This window comes from Asterias rubens, chromosome 5 (assembly GCF_902459465.1).
Source record: "Asterias rubens chromosome 5, eAstRub1.3, whole genome shotgun sequence".
NCBI lineage: Eukaryota > Metazoa > Echinodermata > Asteroidea > Forcipulatida > Asteriidae > Asterias > Asterias rubens.
The window spans coordinates 3,332,255-3,359,801 of NC_047066.1; the positions used below are offsets into that span (position 1 = coordinate 3,332,255).

General features: G+C 40.2%; 1 protein-coding gene across 1 annotated transcript; it reads right to left on the reverse strand.

The window, feature by feature from the left end:
* Positions 1-6,390: 6,390 nt before the first annotated feature.
* LOC117290738 (gametogenetin-binding protein 2-like) lies at positions 6,391-25,619 on the reverse strand. Its single transcript, XM_033772284.1, has 13 exons — positions 25,347-25,619; positions 20,989-21,084; positions 20,034-20,146; positions 18,692-18,838; positions 16,874-16,972; positions 15,957-16,067; positions 14,955-15,158; positions 13,353-13,527; positions 12,081-12,335; positions 10,902-11,124; positions 10,165-10,334; positions 8,790-8,894; positions 6,391-7,646 (listed from the first exon to the last, which is right to left on the reverse strand). The coding sequence occupies exons 1-13, from the start codon at positions 25,464-25,466 to the stop codon at positions 7,422-7,424; spliced, it is 2,043 nt and encodes a 680-aa protein (XP_033628175.1). The 5' UTR covers positions 25,467-25,619; the 3' UTR covers positions 6,391-7,421.
* Positions 25,620-27,547: the final 1,928 nt, after the last annotated feature.

A 27,547-nucleotide genomic window follows, 5' to 3' on the forward strand; every position in this document is an offset into this window, starting at 1 on the left:
GTGTGACTGGGCTGAAAGTACTGTACTGTGTGAGCATGGTGTGAGCAGTTTTTTTTTTTTTTTTTTTTGGGGGGGGGGAGGGGATTTATAACAAGGAGACTTAAATCTAACCTCCCCTCAGCTTTTAAAATGCTAAACAAACACAATCTTACTAGAAACTAAAAGACTACAACCTTCACGATCTCGTGGCAGGATAATTCTGTACCCGCCCCATCTCCGAAATGTTAAGAAATTCCACTGACAGCGCCCTCTTTTTTCGGATGTCATTTTCGCATATCCTGTTCATTGGTTCATGGAAGAAAGAACTACATGGGCGTTGTCCAAACGTTCCTCAAACTTTTTTGTTCATAATTTACATCCATGTGTGTTTGCTAAATTTCATGTGTGTGTTTGGTAAATTTCCGTAGTGGAATCTGTAAATTACGGCCGGTGAACGAGTCTAAGCATCACATCATGCGCCAGACAGTGCAATACAACATGTATCACCCAAAACCAATTCAGGAAACTACATGTGGAAATGTCAACACTTGAAAAAGCAATAACTTTCTGTATTAAATGTCAGTCTTATTTTGAAGAGAACAACAAATCGTGAAGATCAAATAAGCATGTTTTAAGTGGGGAACTTACTTTTATGCGTCATCCAAGATCAAACGATATTTTATACGAACTATTTTCTTGCGCAGTTGAGCGTTCGTTGACCTTTCACTTTCAGATTAGGCTTTTTTTCAGTCACAACAGCATGCAGTTAAAATGGAAGATTTGAGTGAGCGCGCATTGATTTTGACAGCTCCCGTTTTTACTTCCTACATTACGTAATGTAAACGGTTAAACACGAGTAGGCATGTTTAAATCCATGTAAACATACTCTTAATGTACTCTTAATTGATTAGTGTACACAAAAGGCCCTGGAAAAGTAAAGTAAAAAGCGGCGACCGCGCTACAACGGCAGCAAAACAAGTTTTAGGATGTAAATTAAAAAACAAAAATAATCAAAGAATGAATCAAAGAATCCTTCCCTGAAGAGATGACATAAAAATTCAAGGGATTTTCCCCTTACATTCTAGCTACTCGGACATTCCTCCATGCTCGGACATGTGTGGGAAGGACAGGAAAAAGCATAGTTTCCTTTGACAGGAAGTTCACTGAAAATTGCTTCTTGAAATTCATTTTACTTGTTCAAAAGCCAGCCAGTAATTTGTGCACATAGGCGCACATAAGAAATAAGTTTAGCAAAATCACAGTGCCATCAAAGACCAGTGGTGTATCCCAATTGAGTTTGCATAAAATAACAAACCTGTGCAAATTTGGCCTCGGACATCAAAGTTGCAAGAACATGATGAAAGCCTGAAGAAAAGCCCTGGTGTCTCAGATCGTGCTCAGATTCAGATTATTGGATAGAAAATTACCTTTCTCTAAAACTACTTCAAGGGTGTGCTTTTTCAAAACCCGTTTTATAATATTAGTAGGCCTACTCTTGATCAAGTCAGTTTTTACGGTCATTATCTTGTGGAGAAATTACCAAAGGTATACACGCCTTTCGGAACAGAAAAAAAAAAAAGTTCACAGACTTACAAATAACTTACAGGGTTTAAGCTAATGGTGAAAGACTTCTCTTGAAATATCAATCCACGAAATGCTTTACTTTTTGAGAAAACAGTAAAACAATATCAATTCTCAATATCGAAAATTACGGATTTATTTTAAACACATGTCATGACACGGGTGGGTTTTCCCGTTACTTTCTCCCGACTCCGATGATCGATTGAGCCTAAATGTTTGTTATTTGATTATATAAGTTGTGATACACGAAGTGTGGGCCTTTGGCAATACTGTTTACCGTAAGTGTCCAATGGCTTTAACAATCAATGATATTAATTTAGGCTTTACAACCCAGTGGGTGTTACGACTGTATACTCAGTACTTTCCCCTTACACCAGTGGGTGTTACGACTGTATACTCGGTACTTTCCCCTTACACCAGTGGGTGTTACGACTGTATACTCCGTACTTTCCCCTTACACCAGTGGGCGTTACGACTGTATACTCAGTACTTTCCCCTTACACCAGTGGGTGTTACGACTGTATACTCAGTACTTTCCCCTTACACCAGTGGGTGTTACGACTGTATACTCAGTACTCTCCCCTTACACCAGTGGGTGTTACGACTGTATACTCAGTACTTTCCCCTTACACCAGTGGGTGTTACGACTGTATACTCAGTACTTTCCCCTTACACCAGTGGGTGTTACGACTGTATACTCAGTACTTTCCCCTTACACCAGTGGGTGTTACGACTGTATACTCAGTACTTTCCCCTTACACCAGTGGGTGTTACGACTGTATACTCAGTACTTTCCCCTTACACCAGTGGGTGTTACGACTGTATACTCAGTACTTTCCCCTTACACCAGTGGGTGTTACGACTGTATACTCAGTACTTTCCCCTTACACCAGTGGGTGTTACGACTGTATACTCAGTACTTTCCCCTTACACCAGTGGGTGTTACGACTGTATACTCAGTACTTTCCCCTTACACCAGTGGGTGTTACGACTGTATACTCAGTACTTTCCCCTTACACCAGTGGGTGTTACGACTGTATACTCGGTACTTTCCCCTTACACCAGTGGGTGTTACGACTGTATACTCGGTACTTTCCCCTTACACCAGTGGGTGTTACGACTGTATACTCGGTACTTTCCCCTTACACCAGTGGGTGTTACGACTGTATACTCGGTACTTTCCCCTTACACCAGTGGGTGTTACGACTGTATACTCGGTACTTTCCCCTTACACCAGTGGGTGTTACGACTGTATACTCGGTACTTTCCCCTTACACCAGTGGGTGTTACGACTGTATACTCGGTACTTTCCCCTTACACAAGTGGGTGTTACGACTGTATACTCGGTACTTTCCCCTTACACCAGTGGGTGTTACGACTGTATACTCGGTACTTTCCCCTTACACCAGTGGGTGTTACGACTGTATACTCGGTACTTTCCCCTTACCCAGTGGGTGTTACGACTGTATACTCGGTACTTTCCCCTTACACCAGTGGGTGTTACGACTGTATACTCAGTACTTTCCCCTTACACCAGTGGGTGTTCCGACTGTATACTCAGTACTTTCCCCTTACACCAGTGGGTGTTCCGACTGTATACTCAGTACTTTCCCCTTACACCAGTGGGTGTTACGACTGTATACTCGGTACTTTCCCCTTACACCAGTGGGTGTTACGACTGTATACTCGGTACTTTCCCCTTACACCAGTGGGTGTTACGACTGTATACTCGGTACTTTCCCCTTACACCAGTGGGTGTTACGACTGTATACTCGGTACTTTCCCCTTACACCAGTGGGTGTTACGACTGTATACTCGGTACTTTCCCCTTACACCAGTGGGTGTTACGACTGTATACTCGGTACTTTCCCCTTACACCAGTGGGTGTTACGACTGTATACTCAGTACTTTCCCCTTACACCAGTGGGTGTTCCGACTGTATACTCAGTACTTTCCCCTTACACCAGTGGGTGTTCCGACTGTATACTCAGTACTTTCCCCTTACACCAGTGGGTGTTACGACTGTATACTCAGTACTTTCCCCTTACACCAGTGGGTGTTACGACTGTATACTCGGTACTTTCCCCTTACACCAGTGGGTGTTACGACTGTATACTCGGTACTTTCCCCTTACACCAGTGGGTGTTACGACTGTATACTCAGTACTTTCCCCCAACATCTGTGAATAAATCACACGCATATTACTCAGGTGGGATTCGAACCCACGGTCTCGCAATTCTGAACGAGTGTCTTACCAACTAGACAATCAATGAAACGATCCCGATGACAAACTATTGACGTATTGCTCATTTTATTACATCCCTCCTTGCCACTCACGACAGCTTTTTTCATACATATGCTCGTTTATTTTCAACATAAAATATTTAAAGCACACCAAAATGGCCACTCTTAGATAAATAAGACTAGTGTTTCACAGTAGATCAACATCATAATTATTTGTTTGAATTACCCTCTTATCTGTTGGTAACAATGATTTAGCGCTCACATTGGAAAGAAATTGCATCATGTGCCTTTTTTTAAAATAATATAGAATTAGTGGGGGGGGGTTCGTTATATGTTAGGTTAGGATAAACATACTTTGTTTCCTTTTTGTTTCCCTTTCCCTTCTTTATTTTCATATTGTAGACTATCAATCAAACTAACCTGTGAAATTAAAAGAAGGGAGCATTTTTGAGATATCGCGAGTAAATGGAATATAGTCTTGGGCCTCTGCTCAAACTCGTATTCCAGCTCCAGCATAGGTTGTGTAAGTGACTTCAAAGGATCCATTTGGCCCAAGAAGGGTTGACCCAACTGAAGATGTAAGAATCCAAGCTTAAATTATGCGCATTAGAAGCTAAAGCAGACATAGAAACTTGCACCAGTACTATAACACACTCTGAGACTGCTTCAAGAAAATGAAGCCTTGACCCATGCACACAAGTTGTGCCAACACATCTTGAAAAGAAAAGATTGCGCAGACCACCTTTTTCGCTGTCTGTACACACAACAATGGAGAATTTGTTACAGGTAACAGGCTCGAATGGGAGACTTTGAAATGCTAGGTGGCAGCATGCAGATGTACCAGGTTAATTTCCATCATTTACGTAGTTCTGAGCATGCGCAGATTACCAAGAACAAGTCTGCTGCCACCTAGTATATTGTTGGCAGCCTTTTGTTGTGGGAAAGCTCACTGTGGAGATTTCAACACTCTTCCACCGTTAAACAAGAGTCTATGAAGATGTTCTTATCAAAGAGTAAACCAGACATTTTGGACTTAGAATTGTTCCCAAAAATACGAAGCTCTGGAAGTACCATCCGACAGATATTTTACCGCACGATGACAACATCCTGAGATGTTTTAATCTCGGGATGACAACATCCTGAAGTTAAAGATGTCTTCTTCCTGATGTATTTTATATAAGGTTGTGATGTTGACATCCTGAACACAAGTTGTTGACTTCCCGAGATAATTCATCTTGGGATGATAGCATCCTCAAAATGACGAGAACCCAAGGTAATTTATCTTGGGTTCTCGTCACTCAAGATAACATTCTACTCTGAGGATGTTGCCATTCCAATATAAAACATAAACGACATGCTACTTTGAAGAAGTCGTCATCTCGAGATAAATCAAATCAAGATGTTGTCATCTTACATATATTATGATGTCATCAAACTGGAAGAAAACTCAGGATCTCAACAAGTTGGATGGCATTTCCAAAGCTCCATACAAACAATAGACTGAACTTGGAAAAACATTGTCAGCAGATATCACCTATAACCTAGTCCTGCAATTATGAAGCAACTTGTGAGGCCTGGACCCAATTTTTTAAGCCTGTAAGCATAAAAACTTGCTAAGCACAACAAAATCTTGTTTAACAGAAACTGATAACAGGTTACAGGATTTCACAGTGTGCTGCAAGTCCAAAATTCTGCATTAAGCACTTAAGTTGCCAAATCAAATGATGCACTGCATTTGCATGAAGCATACAATTTTCACCCTCTAAAAGTAGCATGAACGGGCTGTTACAAAAAATCAAGCTGACCATAGAGCTCTCTGCTTACGGCCTGTAAAGGTACATGGTTTAAAGGTAGGGTCATAGATTGGTTAATACTCCAAGAATTAGGGGCCATAAAAATGTACTTTGTAAGAAGCATGACAAACAGCTGTTGATAGTGTCACTTATTTTGAGACAGGATGACCTTCAAAGTATTTGGTTTGGAAAAAGATTTCATCCAAAAACATTTGAATCAGAGAAATAAATTCAAGCATGCACTTATTCTCAAATTTCTGTGGGTTGGTGTCCGTTTCACGATCCCTACGGCCAGATATGCAGTCGGTAATCGCTGTCACCTTGCGTTTAATGTAGATTGATTTGACATTCATGTGAGCATACAAACAACGTATTCAGCTGTAACTTTCACATTTGACTTGTATTGTATCTTTGCTGATGATTTTGCTTTTAAGTAAGCATTACACATTGACAAAAACCCAATCTATGACCCATCCTTTAAAGGCAGTGGACACTATTGGTAATTGTCAAAGACCAGCCTTCACAGTTGGTGTATCTCAACATATGCATAAAATAACAAACCTGTGAAAATTTGAGCTCAATCGGTCATCGAACTTGCGAGATAATAATGAAAGGAAAAAATGCCCCTGTCACACGAAGTTGTGTGCGTTTAGATGGTTCATTTCAAGACCTCAAGTTCTAAATCTGAGGTCTCAAAATCAAATTCGTGGAAAATTACTTATTTCTCAAAGACTATTGCACTTCAGAGGGAGCCGTTTCTCACAATGTTTTATACCATCATCCTCTCCCCATTACTCGTCACCAAGAAAGGTTTTATGCTAATAATTATTTTGAGTAATTACCAATAGTGTCCACTGCCTTTAAAGTAGCACCATGAACTTAGGCTGTGTACTTGTCAAGTCAAATGATGCATTGCATTTGCACTAAGTAAATAAAGCTGGAAAGGGCATTTTCAAAGTCATCTCAAATAAACTGGAATGTGTGAGGCTCTGAAACCTTCATCATGTTTCAGGGACGTTTCCTCGTATGAACATAAATACTTCTGCCAAAAAACAATACTGAATAACTAATGGTGAATATCATGGACTGATACCTCAATCAGCCATCTTGGTATTCCTTTGCAATTTCGGTTGGTTTTATTGGTACAGCCTTATCTCAACAGCTTTATCCTCAACAGCTTTTCTTTGTAAATTTTACCACATGGCTGAAACATTACTGATTTCTCTCTATCCATAGACCTCCTGTTTTTCACACCAGTTGAAGGTATCTGCAACAACGTCAGTGCAAAAACATTGTATCTGAATTTTGCAAAAACATTGCATCTCGATTTCGCACAAACATCGTATCTTGCACGAAAATGCTCAGTGCAAAAACATCTGGAAGCAAATTGTTTTGTGTGTAAATGCAGGCCATTTTAAGCATGATACACACTTTGATAAGTTCAACTTTGCCCAGTATGTAAGTACTATTTTATGAGCTACAACGTTTTCGCACTGACAATATATAAATAGCATGTTGACCTTTGAAACATAGGAAAAACTGTAAATTCTTCACTTGACAACATCTGCTATACCATCTTAGGTTGAATCCGACTTGGTCTCAAATACTTTGTCCATTGGGGGGATGAGTGCATTCTAAATGTTTGTGCAAATAATTGATTGTTTTTTAAGTCTACATTCTCCAAACCTGAATTCATCACAAAGCAGGTGATATTCTGGGTAACTGATTTGGAGGAATTTTAGTTTATTGCAAATTTTCAAATTTTGTTCCTTCTAATCTAAACCAATCATTTTTTTCCCCTCAAGATTTATGAAGTTCTGGAATTTACTCGACTGTGACCCGCCCGATCTCATTTGCTAAGTTGTGGATTTGTGCCACGAACCCCTTCGTCGGTTGACCGGTGTTCTGTTGTGCAAACTTTTTGTTGTAGCGATGCTTTATTTTGGCGCGTAGTTTCTTTCGCTGGCGGTCGAGAGACTTGTGACTGTCCCGGAAGCGACGGATTTCTTCAGGGGAGATCTGCGGCTCGTCATCTGATGAACACGAACCCTGGAAACGGGGTAACAAGAAGTATTAAAAGTTAAGACAGAAGAAAACACTAATAATATTGGAGTATTTGGGCAGTGGAAAACGGGGTAACTGTTGCAGACAACCAACTGCAGAGCATGCAACAAGACCCCTTTGGTAGCACATGAGTCATTTTTTAAACAATGTCTTACAATCCCCAAGAAAATTATGAGAACATTCACATTCATGTGACATCATATAGTGCTTGTACCCTCAATAAGCTATACAAGGCGACCAAACAAAGCAAAACACTTTTTAAGAAAGGTTTTCGAACTAGGACACCCATTAATGCAGCACCTTATAGTGGTTTACGAGGTGCAGCCACTACCAGAAACACATCTCTTAGCCATAAGTGTAATAAGGTTCTTTTCACACAACATAACACAACACACTGGACATAGGTCTTTACATCTCATTCAAAGCACAAACCAACAATGGTTGAATGTCTTCCTCAAGTGTCAAGACCGAGACCCAACCCGCACTATGCTGATAACAAACACCAGGCCCCAATTTCATAAGGCTGCTTAAAGACACTGGACACTGTTGGTTACTTGTAAAGAGCAGTCTTCTCACTTAGTGTATTTCAGCATATGCACAAAATAACAAACGGTCATCAAATGGTCGTCAAAGTTGCAAGATCATAATGAAATAGGAAAAAAAAAAAACCTTTGTCACACGAGTTGTGTGCTTTCAGATGCTTGATTTCGAGACCTCAAATTCTAAATCCGAGGTCTCGAAATCTAATACTTGGGAAATAACTTCTTTCTCGAAAACTACATCACTTAAGAGGGAGCCATTTCTCACAATGTTTGATACTATCAACCTGTCCCCATTACTCGTTACCAAGTGAGGTTTTATGCTAATAATCATTTTGAGTAGATACCAATAGTGTCCACTGCCTATAAGCAGGAAATATTGCTTAACATTTTTCTGCTAAGCACAAATGAACAAGTGGTTTGTAACCTTATTCTGTAAGCATAATTTCATTGTGCTTAGCTATTTTTTGTGCTTAAGAGCCTATAGCTTGGTTCCGTTATGCTAGATCGCTTTGCCATGACACAAGAAAACATGGAGTTATCACAAACCTTTATATATCAACATTTGCCAAATGTCCTTGCTTCTTACCTCTAACATATCAAGTAAAGTAGATGTCCAGCCAACAGCATGCCTGAGCTGAGCTTCTGTTGAACACTGACAGATTTTTTGTACTTGATTGACCTCCTCCGAAACCTAGCCGATAAAAAACAACATTGTAATAAGAACAATAATAATAACAATAACAATTATGAGATGTTAGTTTTGCATCAGGGATACCCGTTATCTTAACAACTCATTTTCCAGAAGAATTTTCCCATAGAATTTTCCCATAGAATTTACCAGTTTTCCCTCATCCGAATGGGAAAAATAACTACACGTCTCTAACCTCAACTAAAATAGGTGTAAATTGCCAATGTTATTTGATACCCTTCCAGTGCAAAATTCTCAATATCTGATGACTGCGTTTTTCAGGGCGAAATTTGAAAGGTCATATGATTCCAACAACTGTAGTTGTTGGGGAGGTAGTGCTTTCTGCTCTACCGGCCAGGCACTGGACTGATGATACCCAAGTCTACCTCCGTATGGATTGTAAAGGGGTAACGGGAAAACAAATTGTAGCCCACACCTTGAAGTGGCCTTCAGGTCGTGTGTGTCTGGCAACTTGCATAAAAAAAAAACTTAAAAAAAAAAAAAAAAAAACTGTGGATCGTTGCATTCCAAGGAGAAATAATTTGGTTAATAGTCCAAAGGTCAAATTCAAGGCCATTTTGATTAAATGTTATTAAAGTCAGTAATGAACCAAAACATCTTCGTACAAATTGTACAAACCCATTTTTCTTGGATGTTTTGGGTGTTGAAAATTTTGCACTTGTAGGGCATCGAAACAGCAGCAATTTACACTAATTCAACATGAGATTGGAGACATATAATTTTTTCTCCACTCACATGAGGACTCTTTCTATTGGTCAATGAGTACACCACAAAATTGAATTTGTTATTTCCCTACCTCTCAAATTAGCTCCATAAATCGGGGGACTTTTGCGATGCTTGGTGGCAGCAGATCTACCAGGTAAAATCCATTGTTCTCAGTAACACGGCATGCTCAGAACTATGTAAATAGTGGAAATTTATCTGGTAAATCTGCTGCCACCTAGCGTTCCAAAGTCTCCTGTTGGGACCTGGGCCCAATTTCATAGCGCTGCTTAGCGGCCGAGTTTGTGCTTACTGTGCAATTTCTATTTCATAGCGCTGCTAACCGTAAGCACGTGAAAAAGCATGCTAACCTTCCGGTGCTTACTGCACGAACATAAATGACGTCACAATACAGCCGCCCAATTTTTCTGCTAACCTACAAAATACGCTAAGGCTTAAGCAATTTTTTTCTGCTACAGTAAGCACGCAAATTTGTTTACCGTTAAGCAGCGCTATGAAATTGAGCCCAGCTAACTTTCTTGATACGTACCTCCTGCGTTCCCTCACAGTGGGCACAGTCCAGTGTCTTACCGCCGTCACACTTGGAATGATGTAGAGACAACAACCCCTCGTTGGAATGACACGTTCTATCTACACAGATCTCATCTTGATCCTCCATGGAAAGATCCTGACCACAAGATCCTTCATGTAAAAATTCACCTGCACAAAACAAAATCAGGTTGGGCAATCAGGATGGCGCATTGGTTTCTCTCCATGTCTTTCACGGACCTTGGTTCGAGCCCAGACAGGTGACTTGCATGGACTGGGTTTTTCAGCCAGAGTCATGACTGAGTGGCTTTCATTGTGTAGGCTTTAATATACTTTTCAGGTCCTATTATTTACAACTTTTCTGATTTATCCAAGAGCAAATAAGAAAATGGAAAACAGACCAGCGTAGGACAAATATTACACAGGTGGCTCATATATAAAATTGGGTAACAGTCACAACAACATGAAGAAAATGACAATTTAAGCTGCTTACTGGTATCCTATTTCTGCTAAGCAAGTTTTTGTTTTCTATTCTAGGCTGTTATATCAGGTAATACAAAGGAAACTAACTGGGTAAATTCGGCACCCATGAACGAAGATATAGACAAAAAGGAATATCATCAACTTAATCTGGAGGTCGTTGGTTCAAGTACTTATCCAGTAAAATTTTCTTTGTTCAAACCCAACCATTATGAAATTGAGCCCAAATTACAACAGTCTGCTCATTTAGAAACATACCCTGTATTGAACCAGCGTCTTGGTCGTGATTACAAATCCCCTCTGAGCACGCAACATCCGAACTCTCTCGTGAACTATGACCGCAGTCTTCCCCGCAATCGATACCACTGGAGTAGTCGGCGTCGTTGCGACACGAGTGTAGCTTGTCGTCTGCCGTTGACTTGAAGTCTGTGTCGCACACCTTGCAAGGAATGCCCATGTTGTCATTCTCATCATGCTCACACTGCTCAAGAGAAGAATAATATTTTGGGAGGCTAAGAACCTTACTTGAAGCCAAGACACTGAATTTAGGACACAGCTAAAACAGGATCAAGCTTTGGCCTCTTTGGCAACCTGGGCTCAATTTCATAGAGCTGCTAAGCACCAAAATTTGCATCCTAGATACTGGTATTCAGCTGTTGTATGGTGATCTTGAAAATCACGTAGAAATTTGGATGGGAAATCCTGTTTTTATCAAGGCAAACATTTCATGCTAAGCAAATTTTTGTGCTTAGCAGCTCTATGAAATTGGACCCAGCTCCATCGCCCAATCTCACATAACCTCAGAGCACAGCCAGGGATCAGAAGTGCTTGATTTTTTGCGGAAAGGAAAACTTGAGGGCCCAGAGAAAAACATTTGTGGCCCAGGAAAGAACCAATAGACAACACACTTCATTATTTAATTCTGTATTTATTTTCCTTATTTCTTGCTTATTTATAATTGTTTTTCCGTTAATGTTCTGTCTTGTGCTATTGTGTACTTGATGGTTTGTATTGGTCGATTAAATAATAATAATAACACCTCTTCATGTACTAGCCACTTGTGCCAACATTCAAAAGAAAATGTTGCTGTTTAATTATTTTCAACCTTTGGTCTTCAAGAAATATGGCACACGAAACATAAACATAGAACAGAGTTCAAAAGAAAAAGTCCCAACCAAAAGACAGTAGTTATATTTGCTTCATGTAGCCTCTCACCAAGAGTGGCTTGCAGCTTTTTTGGGGCATAGAAAGAAAAAGTATTTGACAGAAAAACGATTTCATGTCCCAAATCAAAAGGCTTGCTAGTTTTGGGTGTTTTGAGACATGCTACACTCTGGCTAATATAAGTAACTCAGAGAATAAGAGAACCACTAAGGAAAAATAAGTTTCTTTATGCCCGATGCAAATTAATCATCCATTAAACTAAGGCGTTCTTACCACAAATTTTCCTTCTCCGCCGCCCTCCACCTGACACTGATGCTCCCCCTCTTCAGCCTCATTGTATAAAAGCTGCAGTGACCTCTGACCTTTGCCCTCTGACCCCACAGACTCTGCGGCGTTCTTGTTCTTCTTGCGGGCTTTGCGGCGCTGTTTCTTCTGGTCTCGTTTCTGCTGCTTGACCCGGTCGGCTTCTGTGATCTCCTCGCAGACCTGCTCCAGTTTGGACATACCTTGCTTGGCTTCCAATGCCATCTGATTATGAAAACACATTACTTAAAATCAAAATGATTTTACAGGAGTGACAAAAAAGGATTGTGATCAAGATCTTAGGAGGTATACAATGAAATTGTATTATTTCCACCTTCTGATAAAAGCTGGGCTATAATAATATTAATAACTAATTCTTATAGTGCGTTTTACAATAACGTACCAATGCTCTCTCAGTTTGTCTCTCGACTTTCACTAAATTTTACGGGGCCAGAGCTTTTGCAGCAGCAGCAGCAAAATTATTGAATAGTCTTCCGGACAACATAATAAAACAAGCTCAATGTTAAAAACACATTTATTTTTGCAATAGCCTTCAGTTCTTCTTTCTGTATCAACTAAATTTTGCTTTTGTAATTACTTCACATCTCTTTTAACTGTTACCTCTCTTTTTTTTCATCTCAAAGCGCATAGAGACTTCTCTGTGATTGTGATATGCGCTATACAAAAATGGTTCATTATTGTTATTATTAATGCGTTTTACGCAAGTGCCCTGGTCATTGGGCCAATAACATTCCGGTAATATTTCTCAGCTCCCTTGGGAGTATACAACCCTGGTCTATCATAGCACTCTAAAGGCTTTTCAATACACAAATATCAACGATTCAACATGTACCCACCCAGGTGCCCATTTATACCCCTGGGTGGAGAGAAGCAATTATAGCAAAGCATCTTGCTCAAGGACACAAGTGTCATGACCGGGATTCGAACCCACACTCCTTGACTTAACCACCAGAAATTGAATTTGATGCTCTTATTTGCTTGGCCATAAGAAGCATTTACGGTAAAGTGACTTGCTTCAAGGACACAAATGTCATGACCTGGATTCAAACCCACACCCCGATGATTCAGCCATCAGAACTTGAGTCGTATTGACTAGACTTACTTGGAATAAAGCGCACAAGTAAACAAATATTACAGAAACATTTTTGAGTAAAGTTATACTGCTAGGATTTATGTACCAAGGAGGTTGCCGTTTCAGCGACTGTTTCATGTCAGACTCACCTCTAGTGCTTTTTCCAGTTTCTGGACGCCCACATGAAACAGCAGCAGCCATGTTTGTTCCTCCGCTCTGAGACTCTGCCATATTTTGTGCAATCTCTCGTAGATGTGGATTCCTAGACAGGTTAAGACCTCCTCCTGGGCTATCTCAATGGTTTTGGCGTGCCGCTCTCTCCGTCTTCAAGATTTGAGTAAAACAATTTTAAGTAACAATTTTTTCGTTGACTAACTTTGGATTGACATCAATATATATTCGATTGCCAACGACCTACATACGTAACCAGGGGTGCCTTTCGCTACTTGCTCAAATCCCCCCCATTTCATTCGTTTTGTGTTTTTGTACTTGTTTGGTTAAAAGTGTTATAACATTACTGTGACAATACGAAGTTATATAATGTTTCTATTCTCTTCGATCCCCAATTTGAGGCTCTACATGCAAATGGCGGCTGACCAGATGAGGGGCGGATAGACACCTCTATTCAGTTCTTTCAATCGAACAAAGCTAAAACATATTCTTAAATATGCATTGCCAATAAATAGGTTTAAAACTTTATTAACCCCAAATCATGGCACATTTTTATTAATTTCACTGTTTGCAAAGTGCAACGACCTGGGCAGTGTTGTAGCCACAGTGGGCGGTGCTAGGCGGGCCTATCCAGAACAAACACATTTCACCCAGCACTCTGAGCAAAATACACTGTGCTGCTTAAGCTTGGGCGATATCACGATATTATCGCATATCGCGATATTAATTTGGAAACGATTTCGATATCGGATGGATTTGGTTTTAATCGAAATATCGATTTATCGCGATATATCACGATATTTCGCTATGTATTTGCTAGCTTAGACATCTTGCACCCCATGGGTTTGGAGTAAAACCAGAAGAATAGGTCATTAGAACACCTCTCTTATGCTATGACTGTCTCTTCTACAACTTTCACTTTGAGTTTGAAGACTGATGATGTCAAATTTGATTAATTGCGATTATATCGAATATCGCGATATACTGTCGGCTATATATCGTGAATAAAATAAATCGATATCGCCCAAGCTTAGTGCTGCCCAGCACAGATTTCCCCAGGTGGCGCACTTCAGCAATGATGGCCCCATATCTAACATAGAGGGGGGTTTGGTCCCAGAGTTGTGTAGTTCTAACCCTTTGATAAAATGGAGCCATCAGGGCCCAATTTCATGGCTCTGCTTACCGCTGAATTCTGTGCTTGCAATCACGACTCCCTGTTCACAGGCAATCGCTGAATTAGTGCGCTAGCCTTGTAAGCATAGAATGCCTTGTAATGTGGAGTACGCACATGCAGAAGCCAAAATTCGCCCCCAACCCATAATATACACTTGCCGTAAGCACAGAATTCCCTGCTTCAATAAGCCCCGATTCTGTGCTTAGGTAAAGCAGAGCCATGGAATAAGGCCCAGATGTCTTGCCGACAGCCTGTACTAGGCTCTACGGTTTCCAAGGTTCTGAGGTTCCCCCAATCAATTATTTTGGCTAACTTGAGTGCCAGTAACTAGTGGAACCTTCCTGCAAATGTGTAGCTCCTGCGTTAATTCCGCACTTAAGACTTTAAAAAAATTCATTATACTCACATTCCGTTGAGTTCTGGCTCCGCTCTTGCGATGAGTCGCCCAATAAAGTCCGTCTCGCATAATAGGTGTATATGCTTCTCTAGCGGACAGCAACGTATACCCTCATAGAGGGCGCTACAGTAACTCTTCTCCTCGCACGGCTGGACCTCTCCGACCAAAATGCTGTACGCACGCATCACCTTGGTCTTACACTCGCCGCAGAACCTTATGAGGAAAATAGAGGACATGGAATATTGAGATGATGGTTTTGGCAAACTCTAAAATTGAGAAAAAAAGTTTTATTTTGTAGCCCCTCTTAAAGGCACTGGACACAACTGGTAATTCTCAAAGAACAGTATTCCCGCTTGGTGTCTCCCAACATGCATAAAATAACAAATCTGTGAAAATTTGGGCTCAATTGGTCATAGAATTTCCAAGAAAATAATGAATTAAGAAGAAAACACCCTTGTTGCACACATTTGTGTGTTTTCATATGCCTGAGAAAGGCTTCTGGCCTTAAGACTCAAGTTTTTTAGAGATTTTAGTGAGAAATAACCTACTTCTAAAAAAATATATGATTTTCCAGAGGGAGCCGTTTCTAATGTTTTACTACAGCTTTTATGCTACTATATATTTTGAGTAAATACCGACTTTGTCCAGTGCCTTTCAGTCGATTTCAAAGATGGTTTGTAGAATACATTCAGGCTACAACAACCAAACCATTTGTCACACTGCCTCTAGCTACCGGGCAATATCGGTGGTCTGGTTGGTATGACACTGCTCTAGAATTGCAAAGGTTGTGGGTTCAAATCCCTTTTTCATAGAGCTCGGGTAAGTACCGAGTACACAGTTCTAACACACATCCGTGTTATGGGTAAAACCAAAATGAGTATTCTCTATCCATGATGAAAATTTAACACCTGTTAAGATTATTTCAAAACACAATTTTTCCATCTGTGTCAATACACACTCTGACATACAGATTTTTCATGGTAACTATGCGTTCGTGCAAACAATATTTACCTGTGTTTCCGCAGGTATGCTTCTGTTGTACTGTGTAGACTCGATGCTTGGACGAACGTCACTTCCTCCCTGCAAGGTCTCTCCATAGTGTCCCATACATCAATCCAAGTTCTAGATTCACAAACACGCAAAGAGGATCAAATAGTATATACTTCCTTCACATACATTTTGACTCCCAAAATCATGGAGAAGATAGATGCTTGTCAGTGCACAGCGCATTTTGCCAAGGGGTCAGTCGACCTAATTCACATGATGACATTATCGCAATAATATTGGTTGCGGCCATTGGAAATAAATGTTTTGTCCTTTCGGTGGGATGTAAAGCCATTGGTCCCATGTAATGCATGTAAAAGAACCTAGTTACACTTATAATTGAAAGGCAGTGGACACTATTGGTAATTACTCAAAATAATTGTTGTTCGCATAAAAACTTACTTTGTAACAAGCAAAGGAGAGCTGTTGATAGTATAAAACATTGTGAGAAACGGCACCCTCTGAAGTGACATAGTTTTCGAGAAAGAAGTAATTTTCATCGAATTTGATTTCGAGACCTCAGATTTAGAATTTGAGATCTCGAAATCAAGCATCTGAAAGCGCACAACTCTGTGTGACAAGGGTGTTTTTTCTTTCATTATTATCTCCCAACTTTGATGACCGATTGAGCTCAAAATTTCACAGGTTTGTTATTTTGTGCATATGTTGAGATACAGCAAGTGAGAAGACTGGTCTCTGACAATAACCAATAGTGTCCAGTGACTTTAAGAGAAGGGGTTTGCCCTGGTGTTTCTAGCAGTGGCTACTGAGAATGCCGCAGCACCTTGTAAAACCTAAGGTGCTACATAAAAAGAGACACCTGTAGATAAAGTGTTGTGTAGAATCTGGTTATTATTATTATTTAAAAACTTTCTCCAACTTACGATATGTGCTTTGCCTTGTGGTTATCTAATGAATGCAGTAAACACCTTCGATTCTTCTTGTTCTTGTGTAGCATGTTGACCAGATCTTCTAACTTTGACCTGAGAACACAGATTTTAAAGAGGATTACTTATTGCCTAATCAAACAACTTTAATCATGATGGGTTTTTTTTCACAATAAGGGATCAATTGTAATGCAAGTTATTTAAACACCATCCTACCATTCCAAAAACTAGCAGCACAGATTGATGTTTGGAACATTATTGTTTTGGCAAAGGTTAATAAAAATCACAGTTGATAGATTTCAAGCTCTGTGTGTGCCTGAAAGCCCTGGAGGGTGTGAGATCTTATCAGCGTCAAACCGCAGAAAGCTCAGCAGGGGAGTATAAACAAACACTGGGACAGTCTGGTCCACCACCGGGATAAAACCGGGAGAGAAACTAAATAACAATTCATCCCGCCTAGAAAACCACGGTCGGGACAGACATCCCTGAATATTCCCGGGGATAGTTTTGACAAGGTGCCTTAATCAGGCCTGTGAGCGGGTCATGAATTGTGGCCTGTGATTTTGGGCCAGCACTACGAACATAATAAAAGGCTTTAATTAAAAACTGAAGCGTAGACAACACATTCACAGAAACAATAGGCCACAATTCTTACATGTAACAATGTGTTGTGCATCCTCATTCTCAATATATTTTGTAGCATTCCTTTAGAAATAAATCCACAAGCGCAATGAGTCCTCATCGTCGACTGCCATATATTTTACTTGTTGCACAAAAATACACACCATACACACACAACGTACGTCGCGTAAAACCATGTGTGCCTAATCTTGTCTCAAGGTGTTGGCTTTTTAGTAAAGCGCCCTCTATTGGTGCAATGGAACAATGACATTGAAGTACATGTAAAATGGACATCGCGCTAAACGAAAAATAACAACAACGGCTCCAATGAAAGACCAACACTGAGCATGTTACTGGGTCTAGCCCCCGACTCACATGTCAAAATCAAATCGCAATTAAAGTGCTTCCCGTTTCCAGCTACGTGCTGCTTGACGGTCTATTTCGGATGTAAACAAAGAAAGATTAAAACAGAACGGCTAAAAAGCGGAGCGCGCAAAATAAACGAGGAACGGGAAAAAAGCGGAACCCAAGAAAAATGCGGACTGGGAAAATTAAAAAGAGTGGAAATCCGCATTAAAGCGGCGATTTCACAGGCCTGCTTAATACCGCGTCTAATAGGCATGAGTTTTGCAAAATTTTATTGCATGATTGGTCAGTTAACTACTAACTTAACAGCATAGAAAATTAAGATCACTTGAAGCAGCTCAAAGCCAGAAACACAAGTTGCCGATATAATCCCCTAATTCTTCCTTAAAGTGAGGTTTGCATTAGCACCATGAGTTAAGGTAGGTCTCTTCTGAGTAGTGTTGGTTCTGAAAAGATCTCAACGTTTCAATCAGTATGCTCTGATCATCCTTAGGAGAAGACATTAAGTTGTCAACCGGCGGTTCTTTTCAGAACCAACTCTACTCACAGAGATTGACGCATGGTGCTATTGCAAACCTCACCAGTGGCCAATTTCATAAAGCTGCTTAAGCACAAAAGGTAGCTAAGCGCCACACAATTTTGCTTACCAGAATAAGGTTACCAGCCAAGCTACCATGTCATGTGTACAATTTGTGACTGGTTTCCTGCTCATTTCTGCTTAGCAGCAAATTGGTAAGCAATATTGTCTGCTTAAGCAGCTCTATCAAATTGGGCTCTGATTATACTCCCACCATGCAGAGTTTCAAATCCTACTTAATGCTTTCTTACCCATGTAAGTGGAAGAGGTTATACAATTTCCTTGGATCGTACAGCATATCTGTAACCAAGGAAAGCTCTGAATGCCCTGTGATCACCAGAGGTTCTAGCGCCCTCACATGGTGTTGGTCCCTCAGTCGGGAAAACAGCTGCTCCATACTGAAAACAGAGAGTCAAATAATAAGGGTTGATGAGAAACACATTTTTTTTTAAATTTCAATAATTTTTTGGGGAGTTACACACATGGCTTGAAAGGCCATACTCCAAGCTTTAAGTTGGTGTATGTATGTTGGAGCTCTGTAGCATTTTTGCAATCTGGAGATAAACCCAACTATAAGCGTTAAAATCACTTGTTTTTGTTCAAAATTACATGAGGAGAAAGAGCTTTTTAACCATGTGCAATGAACCAAAAGGTTGAAAATTAAATGTACATGTAGTAAAGTTGTTTGTTAAACACCCAGTAGCAACAAACACCTTCCAGCCAAAGTAAGGGTCTAAAATTGGGACCAACTGTTGTTCTTGTCTCTTAGAATATCATACCAATATGCATCATTAAAACCGTGAACTCATGTACAGGACCTGCACAAACAACTCTCAGCTGATGAAAGGTTTCGCTCAGCCCCAGCGGCCAGTCTATCCAGGACCGCTGGGATGGGCTAATCACTTGCACAGATTCTTGTTCAGGAAGTACGTCACGTATATGCAGTGCATAGAAATATGGCGCAATGTGAGTGTGAGTGCATGATGGGACTGCGCATTATTAAACCAATAAAACCAATGTGCGTGCATGATACGTTTGCCCATCCCAGCGCCTTTGGTTAAAGCAACGGCGCTGGGGACGAGCGAAATGAAAGGTCTTCACTGACCACAGTGAGGGCGCTATTTCGGGTTTGGGACATTATATACAGAGGTCTATCTAGGTAATTTATTATTATACAAATATTGAGTGGCTCAGAGTGGAATGAGAGTTCGCCTCGTGAAATGGAACAGCCACTCAATATTTGTTTTATATAACTGATCCTTGTCATTTAGATACTTGGGAACAAGGATGATCCTAACTGTTGAATGGAAAATGCTATTCCCCATGGGCGAATAGGTCTTTTTGACCGCCAGCGGATGGGAGTAATAGTGAATGTCACGTGAAGTAAGTTCCACCAATCAAATGACAAGGATCTGTATGTCGGTTATATAAATCATATAAACCACAAGGGTAAATTTTTCAATGATTTTTGGGGGTTGAACTTGAGTGGGATTCGAACCAACGACCTCCGGATGAACGTGCCGGAGGCCGTTGGCTCGAATCCCACTCTAGTCAATTCTTTGTTCAACCCCCAAAATAATTCATTCTACATACCTTCTCCTGCATCCCACACACGGTACGCTCTCCTGCATGGAATGACCGAATAACTCTTTACTTGGGATCATCAACGCTGCTGCCAGCTCATCCCGGCTAAGATCGCTAAATTTCTGCAAATTAATCAAAACAGAATTATTACCTCAAATGAGTTTATTACTAAAGATTGCTCCTCACATCTAGGCCAGGGTCGGATTTAACAAACCTCGAGGCGAGTTACTCGTCATAACTTTGGACTAGCCTTAAAGCAATCGCACAACATCAGTTAACAGTATTGTCCAAAGGCCCACACTTTGTGTATCACAACTTCCTGTGAAAGTTTAGGCTTATTCGGTCATCGGAGTTGGGAGAAAATAACAGGAAAACCCACCGTTGTTTCCGCACGTTTCGTCGTGTCATGACATGTGTTTAAAATAAATCTGTTTGTCTCGATATCGAGAATTGATAACTGTTTTAATGTAATTTGTAAATCTGTGAACTTTTAATTTTTGTTCTGTTCAGAAAGTGTTAATAACTATCTTTGTGAAATCAACCCCTAAATTCCACCTTTGAGAGGGCAAAGCCATTTCAATTTTGCAAAGAGAACCTTTATTGAAATATCTTAAAGTCTAGGTGAGTATGGGAAACTTTTGAAGGGGCATAAAGGCCAAGACCAGGGGCAAATGAGACCATGGCCTCTATGGTCTGCATGTAATTTCAGGCCTGAAAATCCAACAACATGGTAACTAAACAACAAAACTGTTGGACTCTGATTATGGTGGTAAAAAGCACGATCCCATGGGGATTTACAAGAATCCTTAACAAATCCAACATCCTAACTTAACACCCAAACTGTTGGACTCTGATTATTGTGGCATGCCTGATCCATGAGTTCTTTACTATACAATTCTTGCCTTGTAAAAATATAATCAGAAGAATAAAGAATTCAATATAAATGAGGATTCTAGTTACTTACCTCGATGAAGGAATCAATCTCTGTGTGCTTGTTCCTGCCTTTCTTGTTATTGTGATCACACTGATCATACTCTATGTCCGACATCTCCATTACCATCTGAAGGAAAAATAAAGTAAAATTTTAAAAAGTTTATCACATAAATTGTTTTGTCATCATTTTGTCAACATGGAATGACAGGTTTGAGTTTGAAGAAATATTCGGAAAAGTTTCCGTATGGCGCCACTACTTTTCATTCGATATGAAATAATATAACACGCAATTTACCTCGATGAAATATCCCTTTTTGTAAAAATGAGTGAAAAAGTGGTGGCGCTATGTGGAAAGAATCCAAAACTCTGTCATGGTCAGTGCAACAAGATCAAATCTCCTAATTTAGTGTACTGATCCTCTGCTCACATTGCTTTTGTCTGTCACTTATACTGTTAAACTGTATACAAAGGAATTGACTTATTTGTTGTACTCCAATAGTGAATGTCTTGTAAGTTGTTTGATTCATCTGTGCTCAATTTCATGGTTACGCTTACCCTCGTAACCCTTAGGCGCCAACAAAGAATCAGGGCTTACGGAAGCAGGAAATTTGACGCTTGCAAAAAGGAGGGTCCTACTACTTGGGGCAACTCGCCGCCAACTCAACCAATACCAATTTAAAATCCACAAAAGAGGCATAGAACTGTAAAGTATTAGCTAAAAGATAATTTTCATAAGTTTTGAGTTACATTAAGGTTATTTTACTAAATTTTATTAAGTTTTGTTCTTGTGAAAAAAAATTATCGTGAAGCAGTGAAGCTGTCGTCCGCTATCTTGCTTTTCACAGAGCTTGTGCAACATGGACAATAGAGAGACTTTCCGGAAAACGGAATAGTCTTAGCCCATGACATCAATTATCGGTACTGCATGGTGTATTGTGTACTGCGATTCTATTCATGTAAATTGATCTCTAACGACTTAGGTCAAGACTAATCCATACCAGTAGCGGTTGAGTTGACGGCAAGTTGACGGCACAAGTGAGTTGACGCCCGTTGATGGCAAGTAGTAGGACCGGCAGGGAACTTTTGCTTATGATGTTATATAACTTATAAGCATGTCCAGCGAGGGCAGACATTCGGGCTTGCACAGTTTGCAGAGATTTATAAATAGAGATTTACGGGTAAAATTGATGGTAAGCCCTGTTCATACAATAAATACGTGAGTTGAGTGAAGAATTTCCATATCCTGCCAACTGTAACTGAAATAAATTAGAATCTATTTTAGTCAACTGAGATATTCCTTTCAACAACAAAAATATGTGAAGGAAGAGGTGGTGGCAGGATAGGGATAACCAGCCCTGATACTTCACGATGGCAATTGCCGTCGTTGCCCCTACCGATTGCCGCAATGCCCTTCAAAAACCCAATGATTGCCGTGCCCTTTTCTCATCATCGCAGCCGTGCCCTTCCTCCCGAAAACAAATTGTATTCAACGTTGTCAAAGTTCGAAAATAAGCCAAAAAGTCCCGATGTCTGTGTAAATTTCACGCAACGAAATAGACCCCAATTTCACGCACGTAAGGCACAACAGCAGATTTCAGGCCCGTTAGTCGTTGTTCTTTGCGTGCGACAAAAAAATACTTGAAACATCGAACGCTAGAGGGCGTTTCGGAACAAAGCGATAGCGTGAGATTAAACGCCCTCTAGTGGTAAAATTGCGCGAACCAACGCTAAACGCCTTGAGACAAAGACTCGACGTGTCTGTGCATGCTGGGATAGTGGTTTTCCCCATGCTTGGTACATGTGATGTACCATCATGTACAGCATAGTCGTCGCGCACCGCATGCATTTGTTCTGTCAACATCGTGTCAAAATGGAGCAGTTACGTGGGAATTTTAGCGCCTCTACGAAAAACTACACAACGTGCATGACCAATAGTAGTAGGATTACGTATGAACAAAAATTATTTATTGTGTATTGTAAGTAGTTGTTCTTTATTTTGTTGAATTAGATGAATGCTTTCTTTTTTCATTGGGTAACAGTTAGAAAATGGAAAAATTGGAAGAACTATTTTTTACAGGCAACTCGGAGGTTTTTTTTCAAACTGCCGTTGTGCCCTTTGCAACTTTTTATGATTGTCGTGATGCCCTTCCAAATTTTTGAAAATTGCCTTGGTGCCCTAAATTTTTACAAAAAGTCAAGTAAGCTTGGGCGGTTCCTTCGGTTACCCGGTTCTACCCGGTTCCAAATTGAAAACCGGACCGGCGGTTCCACTCTTCTGTGGAACCGGGTACCCGTTTTTGTCGGTTCCAACTCTGTGGAGCCGATCCTGCAACGAACCGGCTCTAGATATTGAGGCTTGATGTTGAAAGCGGTGAGCGCAGATACAGTGTGCAAAGGCTTCAAGCCGACATGAGTATCAACTATCACGTGTGGCTGCATACACAGTGCACAGCTCCCTCCAATGCATAGGCATCTATACATGTATATCTCATGCATATACATGTACATGAACAGAGTCCAAAGTCCAAATAGACAGCACGTTGTGATTGGCTGCCGATATATCCATATTCATAAAAGCTTGCCCCATCCATGCACAAAACACACAGTGCTGTTTGCATGTACAGGCATGTACACTTGTATGTACAGAGACGACACACTGCATGCACTACGGACGTACTGCACTACAGATGTACTGCACTACGGACGTATTGCACTACGGACGTACTGCACTACGGACGTACTGCATTACGGACGTACTGCACTACGGACGTACTGCACTGCGGACATACTGCACTACGGACGTACTGCTACACAACGGACGTACTGCCGGCTAAATCAAAGACTTGGTTAAAAATGCAGGGAGAATAGGTGCTCGGTGGCACGATGTCTGATTGACTTGGGGTGGGTATTCTTGTATTTTCGTTAAAAATAGATCGGCTCCAATTGTGTGTGTGTAAGCTCGGGACCGATGTCTGATTAACTTGGTTATTTTCAGTTAAAATAGATCGGCTCAATTGTGTGTGTGTGAGCTCGGGACGGGCGGCTTATGTTTTATATTGAATTGGAACCGGGTATGTCTCAGAACCGAGCTTTTTTTCGGAACCGGAACCGAGCCCCAAATTTCTGGAACCGCCCAAGCTTAAAGTCAAGGCAAAACTGCCATGCCCCTTAAAAGCCGAAGTATCAGGGCTGGATAAATTTCCGTTGACGCCATTGGCGATATCTTATTGAGGTAATTTAGACTATATTATTCAATTTGAAGCGTGGACCGACCCTCCTCAGAGGTCGCAAAATATCGACGCCGTTTCGATGCCGAAACCTGAGGTCAATAATTTGTTGTTATAGTGAAGCCGTAACGTTCTTTTTTAATAATTGGGTGAAGTGTTACCTATAAAGTTTATGAAAAGGGTGAAGCGTTGCGAGCCTTATTTGTGTTTGGTGATGTGACATCGAATCCACGACATCGGTCGCGCCGAAAGTATGTCGAAGTCGTGGCGTTTCAAACAACTGTAATTGTGATGCAATCTTTGAAGATGGCCTGTTTTGAAATTCGCGCAAGCCAACTTGGAATTTGCGTGCGCGCAATTTTTGAACTGAAGTGTGGCCACACAAATACACACATTCTAACATCGCGCACCGCACCACCTTGCAAACTGCATCCTGTGGTGCGTTCCACTTGCGCAAACGTTGCCAAGTTTGCGCACGTTTGCTACCGATCTCATTTCAAGTGGAACGAGCTGTGCGCCGCCAACGTTAGCGAAAGTTAGCAACGAGGCGAACAAGACTGGTGCCCTGTCCATACATTATCAGCAAGAAAAGACATCAGATGTTCAGGCTAGCGATCGCGAACTTGTATGTGTATAATAATGTGTTGCGTGGTGGTTTTGACATGGCTGACAGGCAGAATGTAAGCCTATGATATTATTATTTTCTTGTCAAAAAAAAAAATTATAGTGTGTTTTTGGTGAAAAGTGAAGCTTCACCTATATGGAAATAATTCAAAGGGTGAAGCTTGGAGTAACACATTTGCTGATATGATATACTTAAATAGAGTGAAGTGGTGGTGAAATCCTGACCCTATACATAATTGGCTCAGGTGAAGAAAGGTGATGACGTGAGGAGGGTCTGTCCACGCTTCAAATTGACGCCTGCATAAGGAAATCTTTTTTAGTTGAGTTTTTATAATTAAAAGTTTTTACAAAAAATTAAAATTACAAAAAAACTTGCTCAGCCCAATCTGTCAGTTTTTTTAAAAATAAACTTGATGATTTGATACTCCTGTTAATACAGTTTAAGTTGCATATGCTAATTAATCATGAGTGGACTCTTTATAGAGACTATCACATAAAATAAAAACTATGCCCCATACTCAATCAAATAAATACCCACCGTAAGATTGTCTGCAGTCAGGGGTACTTGTCTACGCTTAAACTGGTACGGGTTGTTCACTTCACACGTCCCCACTTTGGGACACACTCCCACCAACTTTGCCATCCCCATTGGTTCCATCCAGTAACTCCTGAGACGGGTCAAACAACCAAAGAATAAATGTGAGCAGTCAAATGTCTTGATTTATGCTTATCTCATGACTTTGGAGTGGTTTTTCAGAGTACGAATCCTCCCCAAGACGTCAACGTAGGAAGTTTTGAACACCTATTTACTTCTGTGCCCAGCAACACCTCTACGTAAAATAAGATTCATCCGAATGTTAATATAGTGCAACCATTAACTGTTAATTTCAAGTAACTGAAGCAAACTTGTCAATAGTGTTGTATTAATATACCTTATTCGATTAATATAGAGGAAAACCGTGCCTTGATTTTGTCAGATGTTGAGTAGTTTATAGTAGCGGAGTAACACATTTCCTAGTTCATTGTGAATCGCCGTTATCGTCCATGCGCCATTTTGTCGCACAAATTCATGTGTTCAACATTCTTTACTCAACCGATGCGCTGATTGGTTAGTCTCCGTTTCCAGCACGCAGGGTGACCATGCACAACGGCAATAAACAGTAGGCTTTAGTTCGAGCACCTCCATGCGTGTGCCCTGACCGGTATGGGCGGCCAAAAGGGCCAAAACTAGTAAATATCTTAAGCAATAGACAAACTGCAACAACTAACTCTATTTTTGAAAAACTATCTATATTTTCGGGAAACTAAGTCTGTTTTCGGGAAACTAACTCTGTTTTAGGGAAACTAACTTGATTTTCGAGAAACTAATTCTATTCTCGAGAAACTAACTCTACTTTCGGGAAACTAACTCTGTTCTCGAGAAACTAACTCTATTCTCGAGAAACTAACTCTATTTTCGGGAAACTAACTCTATTTTCGAGAAACTGACTCTATTTTCGGGAAACTAACTCTATTTTCGGGAAACTAACTCTATTTTCGGGAAACCAACTCTATTCGGGAGTCTAATTTTTTTTTCTCGGAAAACCAACTCTATTTTTGAGTAACTAACTCTATTTTGCAAATATTGGCGATGTCGCAATTCTTTGCAAAGAAATTAGGAAAAAATATTTGAGATGGCTCTTCAGGGCCACCATACTAATTTCGTGAAACTAACTCGTTTTTCGGGAAACTAAGGACTGAGTAAGACCCAACGTTGGTGGCGCATGTTCAATTTGCTTTAGAACTTTTGTGCGCCTGTTCTATCCAGATGACGTTGTGTGTCTGGTTGGAAGGACCATGGAAGGACCATGGAAAGACGAAGACGATTGTCGTAATCACTGTCACCAGCAGTCACAGCAGTGTCGATATAGTTTGCTTCGCTAATATCAGATTGTTTGAGAAATCTTACAAAGATATTTCCGATACTGTGGAATATCCCTGCAGAAATTATGAAGGCTGTACTGAATATATTATCCGAACATTATATCGCAATTTTCAATATATCTGTGTATCCTCTCCTGTTTTCAATGTATTTTGATGGCCTTTTCTTTGAATTGGAAAAATAAATAAAAGTAATGATACCATTCAACTGTTGCCCTAATTACCTTCATTTGTTTGAAAGAAGTATGCAAACGTCTATTAAAACTTGATGGAAAATGAAATTTTTACACCACACACCGATCTTCGATGACTTCAACTGGTCCCATTTGTTCTGAGTTTTTCCTGTTTTCGAGGCAAACGAGAAAGTATGGTTTCCCGGTGAAGCCATACGTGGAAGAAACATCTGCAGTGACTACAAGTGTTCTGTGAGACTTTGTGTATAACTCTATAGCCAGCAGTTGTTTTCAATTTATTCAAAATATTTTGTATGACATTTTAAAAGTAACCATGGTAATTTGCAAAAAAAATATATATATATATATATATATCAAATAATAAACCACAAGGGAAACTGACTGGGAACATTTTTTTTAAATGATTTTGGATTGAACAAAGAAAATTGACTATAGTTAAATAAAAAGTGTGAATAATTATTGGTTTTCAAATCTGATTTTTATGAAGTTTTTTTGTACTTTCTTTCTTCTTCCCATTAATAATAATATTGGTTTATTGGTTTATTTATTTAAAAATGCCATCGCAGCATACCGCTGAATTGCGGCATAATTATTTACAATAATTAAAAAATATTACATTAGTTAT